The sequence below is a fragment of the Rosa rugosa genome, chromosome 2 (assembly GCF_958449725.1).
Source record: "Rosa rugosa chromosome 2, drRosRugo1.1, whole genome shotgun sequence".
Lineage (NCBI taxonomy): Eukaryota > Viridiplantae > Streptophyta > Magnoliopsida > Rosales > Rosaceae > Rosa > Rosa rugosa.
The window spans coordinates 46692712-46704044 of record NC_084821.1 but is presented as its reverse complement, the minus strand read 5'-3'; the positions used below and the strand labels follow the sequence as shown (position 1 = coordinate 46704044).

At 39.0% G+C, this 11333-nt stretch overlaps 1 protein-coding gene across 1 annotated transcript; it reads right to left on the bottom strand.

Annotated features, from left to right (window-relative positions):
* Positions 1–3060: 3060 nt before the first annotated feature.
* Positions 3061–9625, bottom strand: LOC133734707 (formin-like protein 5). Its single transcript, XM_062162320.1, has 8 exons — positions 8803–9625; positions 7673–8393; positions 7526–7594; positions 6847–7444; positions 6555–6757; positions 5635–5870; positions 3704–4626; positions 3061–3464 (listed from the first exon to the last, which is right to left on the bottom strand). Exons 1-7 carry the CDS (start codon positions 8968–8970, stop codon positions 3721–3723), a joined length of 2901 nt encoding a protein of 966 aa, XP_062018304.1. The 5' UTR covers positions 8971–9625; the 3' UTR covers positions 3061–3464; positions 3704–3720.
* Between the last annotated feature and the right edge of the window lie 1708 nt (positions 9626–11333).

The following is an 11333-nucleotide window of genomic DNA, read 5'->3' as shown; positions in this document are numbered from 1 at the left end:
GACATCGGGATTGTCGGAGCGGGAGCCGGTGCAGTTGACGGTGTCGCAGGAGGTGAAGCAGTGGCAGAGGCGCTCGGAGACGATGTCCAAAACCAGCTCTGACGAAATCACCTAGCCTCCACCGATTCTACGTCTTCTGCATGACGACCCAAACCATTTCGGCGACGTGGCGAGCTTAGTGAGACCGACGGCAGAATATGAATCTGACGGCGGCGATGAGAGAGAGAGAGAGAGTGCAGATCCGCCAAATCGGAGAGGGATGAGAGAGGGGAGGAGAGAGAAATTGATGGCATGGATGTAATTCATTAATTAGATGGAGGGCAAAGTTGTCATTTTACTTTAAATGTGGTAAGAGGGAATAAAAATCTCTTGCTGGGTTGAGTAGGATAATTTTGCCTCATTTTTGTGATTTGGGTTAAAAACCCTAAATGAAATCTTTATTCATTTGTCAAAAAAAAAAAACAAACAAACATAATCTCACAATTTAAAAAAAAAAATACTTACTCATTTGTTTAGAACTAGGGATGGCAAAAATCTCCAGCGGGGTGAAACTCCATTGTAGGGCTGGCAATTTGGGCCGAAGCAACAGAACCAGCCGAATTTCGAACCGGCCCGAACCAATTTGGGTCGAAAACTCAGCCTGCCGACTGCAATTTGGGCCGAACCAGCCGAATTTCGAACCGGCCCGAACCAATTTGGGCCTAAAACTCGGCCTGCCGACTGCAATTTGGGCCGAAGCAACCGAACCAGCCGAATTTCGAACCCGCCCAAACCAATTTGGGCCAAAAACTCGGCCTGCCGACTACAATTTGGGCCGAAGCAACCGAACTAGCCGAATTTCGAGCCGGCCCGAACCAATTTGGGCCGAAAACTCGGCCTGCCGACTTTTGGCTCAGCTACGGTATGAAGTTTTGTATATACATCTACATACCGAAGCATATACAAAATCCACAAAATTTTGTAGGAAGTAGGGTTCGAACCCCAAACCTCATACACAAAAGCTTTGCTCCCAACCACCAGAGCAAGAGCTGCTACTCTCATTATAATATGTACAAACGTTATATTTATTATGTCATACGCGATAAAATTAAAATAAAAGAGAGGCAAGGTTCGAACCTTAAACCACACGTACAAGAGCTTCGCTCTCAACCACTAGAGCACAAGCTGCTCTCGTTGTTATTCATACAATTTTTATATTTATTCTGTCTTAAGGGATAGAATTAAAACAAAACAAAAAATTTATCCCTTTCATCGTGTTGTATATCACCCATTGCATCATCTTCCACCTCCTTTCTACAAACCCAGACCCATATGGCCATGTTCACAATCTCACACTTTCACAAATCCATATCACCCATTGCATCATCTTCCACCTCCTTCCAATAAACCTAGATGCGTCATCTTCCACCTCCTTCCAATAAACCCCCATTCTTCCACCTCCTTCCTACAAACCCAGACCCATATGGCCATGTTCACAATCTCACACTTTCACAAATCCACGAATACAGGCAAAGCATTCCCAGCCACAAACCTATCAGATTTTCTTCCAGGAATGAACAATTTGCATATCTCACACTTTTTAAGTTGCAGATCTCCTACAACCTTCCAGGAATGAACAATCTCAGTACCTAATTCCATGATTTCCACTGCGTTTTTTAGGTTGCAGATCTCTGATTTCTTCTCTTTCTTTGTTGTATCATCTTCTTTCTTCTCCTCCAGATTTAACTTAGAACTATCGGCTGAAAAATCAAAACCGATCAATGCCAACTGAGATCTCGGTTATCGATAGCCGGTATACTGATCATGTCGGATCGGTATCGGTTTGAGAATTGGATTACCGACACAGTCGGTTCGGCTGACGGTTGAGGCAAAAAGGCCTCGATTTTGTACCGAATCCAGCCCTACTTCATTGGATATCCGCCCCTAATGGGGGGAGGATTCGGGGACAAATGGGGAATGGGGATCCCCAATCCCTGCTATCTAAGATTGGGGATGGGGCGGGGATGGTATTGTGATCCCCATTCCCAAACCCGCCTCAATATATACATATATTTAATTTATATATTTTTTAATTTTATATATATATATATATTAATCTATATTAGTTTATTTTTTAAAATATAAATCACAAAGATATACATTTACTACTTTACTTTAATGGCTACACTTTTACAATATAAAAGGCACCGTTCCTATCGCTCTCTGACCCTAACTGAATTATGATTTATGAATTTAATCATGTAACCACCACAGGTGGTCGAGTTGGTAAGAGCCTCCAGGTGTGGAACCCCCACACCCGGGTTCGAATCCCGCCGACGCTTATTGGAGTTAAATCCCAATATATTCTTGGTGGCCAGGGGGGAGGAAGCGTTCTGACAAGATCTCCCGAGCACGGATTAGTCTCTGGGCCTAGGAAGCCTTTGAGGACACCGTGTGATTGACAAATCAAAAAAAAAAAAAAAAAAAATGAATTTAATCATGTTTTAATTTTATTTGTTGTAGATTTTGATTTTAAAAAAGGCAATATGAGAAAAAAATTATTTTATTTATTAAATTCTTATTGGGGATTTGGGGCGGGTTTGGAGGCCTAGTCCCCAGTCGGGATGGGGACGGGGAATCCCCAATATATTTTTATTGGAGATTGGGGCGGGGATGGGGGTGGAGAATGACCCCGGGGATGGGAATGGTATTGTGATCCCCATCCCCAACCTGCCTCATTGCCATCCCTATTTAGAACTTTAAATCAAGAGGGCGGTACTCGGAGTACTTTTTTAAGAGTCTGTGGACTTTTTAAAAAGTCTGTCATTTAAAAAAAGTCTGCACAAATCCAAATACAATACACCCCCCTAAGAACAAGGAATAAGTCTTGATTTAAACAATTGAGTAATAAGAGTACTAGAGTGCTCGCCAATTTGTATGTAGTCATTGGCGAGCAAAGCTAGAAAAAGCTAACGAGTTATACTTTTAAGTTCATGGAAAAACCACTAGCAAGGGAAAGGTTGCATTAAGAGTAGTTGCAGTCTCTCCCTCTGAACATTTACGAAAAACTCATAGGGCCAGTGAAAATTAATCAACAGATCAAAAAATTTCATTCCTGATAGTAAGATGAACAATTCTACAGATCAATAAAAACTACCTTGCTACACCTTTTTACTCCAAAACGATCATACCTATGAACAAAGAATTTAAGTAAAAAAAAAAAAAGGTCCGCTAACTAAATAACTGATGTGAGCATTCCCAAGGCAATCATCAAACTGTTTTGTTGCAATTCCATTATCAACAGGACACCAAATAACAATGAAGGTCAATGTAGTGATGTCGGGTCCAACTTGGTTCTATATGGCAAAACACCATCTTAACGAGAGAGGATTATGCCACCGGCTAAGCTCCAGCTTCTGGAACCGAATCCAGATTTACATCTCAAAAAGAACCGAGCAGGCATTTTGTCATTGTGATTCTACCACCTGAGAGTACATACAAAGTTAAAATTTATTATTTGATACAAATTTAAAAGATCCTCACACAACCACAGGGATTGAACCTCTAAGAATTTGTATGGATATAAATTTATTCACAAGTGACAGATAGTCAACATTATTTACTGGGCTGTCAAAAATATTTCAGATTGATTTCCGAAGCATATTATAAACATTTATGAAAAGAATTTTTTTTTTCTTTTAACTAGGTTTAGAAGATTCAATACCTTCTCGAGATGGAAATCTATGGACCTTCATCATCTGAGCTAGAATTGTCCATGCGCCGATCCTTGATTGCCGGGAAAAGCCGCTGATGGAGATCTGGAAAAGGAGGCTGGCGTAGACCGGGAGAAGGAGGCTGGTGGGGATCAGAGGCAGATGGCGTTGTAGGAGGCTGGTGGGGATCAGAGGAAGGTGCCTCCCTTTTCTGAACCTTTGTGAACTTTTTTGGATTCAATCTCACTTCTTTGCATACCTTATCTAAAATTATTAAAAAATCCCGCACAACAACAAACAAATGCAAACCCTCATCCTTCCCTGCATTCCCATGGAAATAGTCTCCGGTGCTCTTTACCAGAGCCATGATTCTCTTTTCTTCCTCACGGAGACCCCTGATATCAACATCAGCATTCTGCACAAAACTCTTCAGTGTTTCATGAAAACCACTTTCTTCCCCTGACTTGTTCATGTCTGAGTTCAGAAAATCTCGGGCTTTTACCAGAGCACTTCCAAGTTTGGCAACAGTTCCTGTTAAGCTATCAGCATCCAAAATTGATGCTTTTTTTACATTCTCGAGTTCATTGCTTAAACCTGATACTTTCTCCAGACCAAGATTACAATAGTGCTCTTCTGTGTCATGGGAAGTTTCCTCAAGGAGATCATCTGTTTTGACGCTAGAGAAACTCCGGTTCTCTTTTGCTGCACGAGCAGCTCTCACACCCTCAGAGCGGATTATTTCCTGAACAACAAAGTGCAAAAGAGTTGTCTTGCCATCTGTTCCCTTTACATCTGACAATTTCAAGAGTGTGTCCAGCTTAAATGCCTGTGCACCACCACGAAATGTTCCATCATTCATGCGATTGCCAGTTTTAAGAACAGCTTCTAAAAGCTTGAGGAAAAGCCGGCTGTTTCTGAGTTCCTTGCAAGCAACCTGCAATAGAAATAGAGGCTATGGTTTAGATAGTATTCAGTAAAACTTCAAAGGACTGGAAATTACTGACAGACAAGGTCATGCACAGAAACAAACAACTCATTAGAACAACAAGAATGTGCAGATTTGAATGGCCACTGAGAGATTGTTTAATTACCACGTCCCTGCACTCATATAGTTTAACTGCTGTTACATGTCAGTCAATTTGAAAGATGACTGAATAACAGATAAGTTTCTGTTGAAAAGCTCCTCACCAACAGAATATGCAGATTGATGCCAAATTGATGCCTCATGCATGACAGCAGGACTTAGGTCATTTAAGCCTTCATCTTTCAGCTATGACTAACCTAGAGAATCTAGCAACTAGGTATTGCAAAATTGATGTAAACTTTGAAAATAGGAAGCAAATTTACAATAGTTTGCTATTTCGGGTATTCCAGCTAGAAGTAGAGTAGTAATCATGGGATTGTTGTCATTAATGGTTGTAGATGGATGGAAATCCAAGGCTTGGATACAAAGGCCATTGCTAATAAAAGAAACGACATGGTCAGCCATTTTGGGAAGTTCTTGACTCGGCATAAATGCAAGTGTCAATCAATCCCATAAATGCAAGTGTCAATCAATCCCAAGTTTGTACTTTGCTATGATAGCAATCATTTTTCTCCTTGTTCCATCAAACTTCTTATTCATGTTATTAAATTGCACATTTTTCATTTGTGCATTAGCTTTTTATCTGTTCACATTTGCAAAAACTAGTAACGTGTATTTTCACCATGAAATAAAGATTCCCACAGCTCTAGAGCACTATGTCTTTATGCAGGATATCAACATTGTAGTAGAATTCGCTACACTTTGTTCTATGATTATTATGGTTGTATATCAGGTGTATTGGTTATATTTTAGACTGCCTGAACTAACACAGTTAATGTGAAAAACCCAAAACCAAGCAGAAAAGCTATGAGATTTAAAGTCATATAAGTAGTGCATTTTAAAAACTCAGTCCCCTACCTCTAAGGTTGCAAAGGATTCTTTAAGGTTGGTGACCTCCTCCTGAAGAGTGCACATAAAAAGTAAGGCTTCCAACCGTTTAAAGGCAAAAGGGATGTTGATTAAGCCTTTTAGGAACCGTTCAGCAGGCCCAAGTTGAGAAAGTGCACCATCGAACACCCTGAGCTTTAGTTCTTCTTCTTGTGTTGGTGCCATCTTCAACAAAGTTTGAACGAATTCAATGGGAAGCTCATTTCCTGATTCAATTAAAATATGTTACAATATGCTTCTCATGAACGAGCAAATTCAAACACAAATGTACTCAACCATCTTATTATATTACCTATCTTTATATGTTCTTCTACTACTAAGAGGAGATGTTATGTCAATAAATAATCGCAAAATGTTTTAAAGTAAACTTTCATGAAAATGCCGAAGCTTTTATAAGAAAAATGATGAAAATAAAAGCTATTCACATAGAAAAACATGCAGAACATCAGGCCTCCAGCAGCCAAAAAACAACATAGATACTGTTGTTCCAATCTGCATAAATAAGGAAGAAAGGTATATCCCCAAAACAATTTCCACAATCATCTCTCTCATCAAATGTCATTCCAAAACACTGCAGCTCCAGAAGCACTGGGGTCATAACCATCTTTCATTTTGAGTTTTCTGTATAAGTTATTCTATTCTCAAACAAAAAAGAAGATGATCCCTTGAGAACTTTGCCAAAAAAATAAAAAAAAAGCTTTAGAAGTAAGCAATCGGTTCTAAACAATTGCATTAAATACTCGTACTTCAGAGATTAATTGCAAGCTCCTTCAAGAAAAATGAACCAAAAAGTAGAACGTGTATCCCTTGCAATTCCTCTCTAACACACTCAAAAGGAAGAAATTAAAATAAATGCATCTTATTTCATGTCACTAAAAGAAGGGAGTTACCTTCACGAATTGCATCGCAGACTTCTTCTATTGTCACATTCAAAGCTCGGAGAAGAATTGATAGATTCTGTGCCTTTTTGGGATTAATAAGTTGAATGAACTGAGGTGTAGGATCTTGGGATGAAGACTCTTTCTTGCGATCGTTTTTGTTTTTATCACCAGCATTATACCCAAACAGAGATTCAATCATGTTCTCATCAAACCTGTATGATAATCACATAGTCTTCAGCAGCTTATAATATTAAATAATTTATAGGTTACAAATAAGAAAAGGAAGAGAAGTGGTACTAACTGGAAAGATCCTGATTTAATCTGATGCCACACCATTGAATGATCAGGGTTTGCTAGAACCTTATCCCAAAAAAAGGGCTTCAGCTTGGTTTTAGGAGCATCACCATCAGCCTCTGAGCCATCACTCGAAGCAGCATTTGATGGACGCTTTGGTGCAAATGGTGGAGGTCGAGCTAGCTTAGAACCTATAGGCATTGATGGAGGTGGCCTAGGAGGAGGTACACCAATCTTTGGAAGTGGTGGGGGAGGAGGACCAGGAGCTGAAGGTGGCGGGGGGCGAGGACCAGGAGCTGGAGGTGGTGGGGGCCGAGGACCAGGAGCTGGAGGTGGTGGGGGAGGGGCTGCACCACCAGATGGTTTCAAAGTGGGAGGTGGTACAGGAGGCGGAGGGGTTGGAGGAGGACCCGCCCTGCCAGGAGGAGGCTTAAAAGAAGAAGGTGGCTCAGGAGGGAGAGGATTTGCTCTGCCAGGAGGGGGCTTCAGAGGAGGCGGTCCATTAGGAGGCCTTCCAGGAGGAGGTGGTATCCATCCGTTCCCATTGCTGGATGCCTCATACACTTCATACCGGGATTTGGATGCACGTCCAATGGATCCTAATTCTGCAGTGAAGTATAGAGAACATCAGACTCAATGCAAAAATTACTATTCAAAGATTAATCCTTTAAGGCCTGAGTTATTACCCAATGATTGATGCTCAATCTTCTCTCCTTTTATTGAATTTTCCAAAGGATAAGACTTGTAAGAAGAACCTGAAAACATCAAAATGTCAAAGAAATGTAGAACTGAAACAGTTTAAGATAACAGTACGAAATATTAGAGAACTGTACCTCCAGAGTCGGATTTACTCAGGCTAAGAAGGGGGCTCTCATCATTTTTTCTATCTTTACGCCGTGTCCTACAGATTTTAGTACAGCATAAAAAGAAGACTGCTGCAACAACAAATGTCACTGTTGCAGTTACAACAACTGCAATGATAATTGGTTTATGGTCAGTCTTTTTCTTAGTTATCTGTATAATGGTGCTGGGAGCTGGTTCGCTAACTGAAGGTTGTGAACTCGAATTTCGGGACACGGAAGGAAAAAATGATGCTTGTGAAGTAGTAGGGCCCGAGGACCTAGAAATGATAGAAGCAGAAGGTGCAGGACCAGGGGATGATGCTGGACTGAGTTTAGAAGATCCTGGTGCAGGGGCAGGAGAAGGTACCTCAGCAGAGGTCTGGAGCAATTCACTGCCCATATTCCTTCTTGGAACAGGTCTGGGAAAGAGGGACTCAATATACTTGGCATACCAAATCTTGGAGGCATTCTCTTCTCCCGAGACACGGAAAAAGAGATTATTCTTTCTGAAACAATCTGAAAGAGTTTGTTTCACCTGAGGATGCAGGACACTAATAAGTTTCTGCACATTTTCTTCTTCCAGTGACTGTCTTTTTGAACTAATTTCATCTGTGCTACTATATGTTTCCTCTGGTAACCATAAGTGAAGATCTTGAATAGTTTCCACCAAATGGGTCAAATCTACCTTGCAACGTACCCATAACAGCTGTGCCTGCAGCCGATAGAATTTAACAAATTTTAATTTCTATTACTACTTTGCAGAAATCTGCACACTTATTGAAGAAGACCAAACTTGATTTGTGAATAGACTGCAGAAAGTGGAAGCTGAATACATTTTGTTTTCTCTTGTAATTTGTTTCCTGTTTTTATCATTCCATTTTCATCAGGTCTAAAATTAATCAAAACTACCCAGATATTGCTAATCTCAATTACTAGTTCTAGTTTCAAAATAATTACCCGAAAACATCTAACATCAAGTTGACCAAAATCACAAATCTATTCCAGTAAAGTATTTAGTAGCTTAACCCCAAATCTACTTCTACAAGCTAGAACAACAACCCATCATGAAAAAATGAACTAAATGTATGCGAATTCAAATAAAAGTTTACACAGTGTCTTACCATATCTCCATCAATCTTTCCAGTTGCTGGATCAACTAGTCTACTGAGAAACACTTCTTCTGTGATCACTCTCTCCTCCGAGCTGATCAAAGCTGAAACACAAAGCAGAGTAACCAAAACTAAGAAACGACTTGTCCTCATAAGACCCATTTGTTGTAGTATTATCATTCCGAACGTTCAATATCCTTCTCATTTCATCAATCCCTAAACCTCTCATAACCAAAACCCTAGAACACCTTCATCACCCAAAACTTCACCAAAAAGCTTCAAACTTTCACAATTTGCCACCAACGCAATATTCAAATTTTCCTCCACAGAACACCTCCAACCCCAATTTTCCTTACACAAGAAAATCCTCACAGACCCACCAAGGATTTTCCCATCAAGATTTGAACTTTAAAACACAATAGGAGAGAAGAGAATCAATCAAACCCAGAATTGTTCTCCCCCAAAGCAGCCAAAATATAGAATCAAATCTTATTGCAACACAAAACCCACAAAGAAACCAAGCACAGAAAGCTGAATAGGGAGCTCAAAACACAAGCATCCAAACAAGTTTCACCTCAAATTTCAATGAAAGCAGGCCCTGAATCCAAAATTGAAAGGGTCTCCGTGTGAAGCTTTTAAAAGGGTGTTGGATTCTGACCAGATCCACCACACGGAGCTTACACAATGTCAGCTGTAATATGTTTATACAAAGCAATGGCGGTATTGACCAGGACGTGTAGGAAAGATCAAATTTTTTCTCTTCAGAACGTTAAACGTTTCGTCTCAAAAGCTGTCAAACGAATGACTCTGTTTCCTGTCTCTTTCTTTCTCTTTGTTTTTTTTTTTGGGGTATTTCATACTATTTTCTATTTTATTTTTTATTTGGTCTTATTTGTTATTTTCTGTTTGAAAAAAAAAAAAAATAAAACCTTGAAAGAAAACCAATTCCCACTTTGTATCACTGTTGAATCACTTGAATGTGCGATGTGATGTGCCCGCCTGAATCATTGTGTTATGACTTTTATCAACCAATTAGTCTTTTTTTTTCTTTTCTTTTCTTTCACCAATTAATTAAGTGTTACATTACTTCAATATCTTCCTTCAGACTTTCACAGACATCCGAATAAAATTGGAACTATAACTTTTAATGTTATTTGTGTGTTGACGTCGGTGCGTCTCAACTCTCAAGATTGCTGCATACCTTCTCGTGATGAAGAAAAATGCACTAATTAAGGTTGTATTCAATACAAGTTTTCAAACATTTAAAAAAAAATTTTGAAGTAATCTTTTAAATAATTTTGTACATTTTTATGCAAGATTTGGTGTTTACCATTTCTAGTGGGAGTAATTTAGTCATAATCATGTAATAGCTATTGAACGTCTGTAATATATGTTACAAAAATGAGAAGAGAACCTCATTCTTTTCATAAGTTGGAGATTATGAATTCGACAGATAAGTAATCATTGTATGTTCTCAACAACTAAAAAAGGAAAAAGAAAGTAATAATTCTTCTAGAGAAACCCTACTTCCCCTTGAGGATGAGTCTTTTGCCCTATCTTTGCAATTGAACATAGGGCAAATTACATATAAGGTCATTTTTTTAATGTTTTTTTAGCTTTAGGGCCATCAACTATTTTTTTTCTCTCATAAGACCACTTGAATAAAAATTATGTTCAATTTTTTATATAAAAACTAAAATATTTACCTGAATGCCACATTGTCACTAGAGTAAAAAGTCAACAATCATTCTCTCTCTCCTTTCCGGTGAGGTATCCGGCAACCACAAAAGCTACTGTCATTAGCAACAAAAGCTACTCTGATGAGATTTCCGGCGAGGTCACAAAAGCTACTGTCACCAGCAACAAAAGCTACTCTGATGAGATTTCCTGCAACAAAAACTACAGTCACCAGCAGCAAAAGTTACTCTAATATGATAAGATTTTTGGCGAGGTCACAAAAACTATTGTCACCAACAATGAAAACTACTGTCACCAACAATGAAAACTACTGTCACCAACATCAGAAAGTTACTGTCACCAGAAACAAAAGCTATTGTCACCAGCAACAAAAACTACTGTCACCAGAAACAAAAGCTACTGCCACCAGCAACAAAAACTACTCTCACCAACACAAAAAACTACTTTAACCATCACAAAAAACTACTCTCACTAACACCGAAATCTACTACCATGCAAAACAAAATCTATTCGCAGAGATTGAAAAAACTATTGCCATAGACTAACAAAGCTACTATCACCAACTGAGAAAGCTATTACCAACCAACACAAAAACCACTATATATAAAACATTAAAACAACTATAAATTACAATGTCGAAGGCTTGCAATGCTCAAACTTGAATGTATTGCACATATCATAATCCATCAACATAACTTGTATCCATGAGCATCATTCACTAGAGTAACCATAAAATCCATAGGAATTACCAAAAACAAACCAAAGCTATCAAATTGAATGACAAATATCAACAAATGAGTTTATACCTAATCTAAAAACTGTAATAATACATAATTCTGGGTTTT

Excerpts from the sequence above, each read along its gene's own strand:
- LOC133734707 (XM_062162320.1), bottom strand. The coding sequence starts at position 8,970 with ATGATAATACTACAACAAATGGGTCTTATGAGGACAAGTCGTTTCTTA. Across the intron at positions 5,871-6,554 it reads CTGCGATGCAATTCGTGAAG|GAAATGAGCTTCCCATTGAA; the intron begins GTAACTCCCTTC and ends TAATTGAATCAG. Across the intron at positions 4,627-5,634 it reads AATCCTTTGCAACCTTAGAG|GTTGCTTGCAAGGAACTCAG; the intron begins GTAGGGGACTGA and ends TTTCTATTGCAG.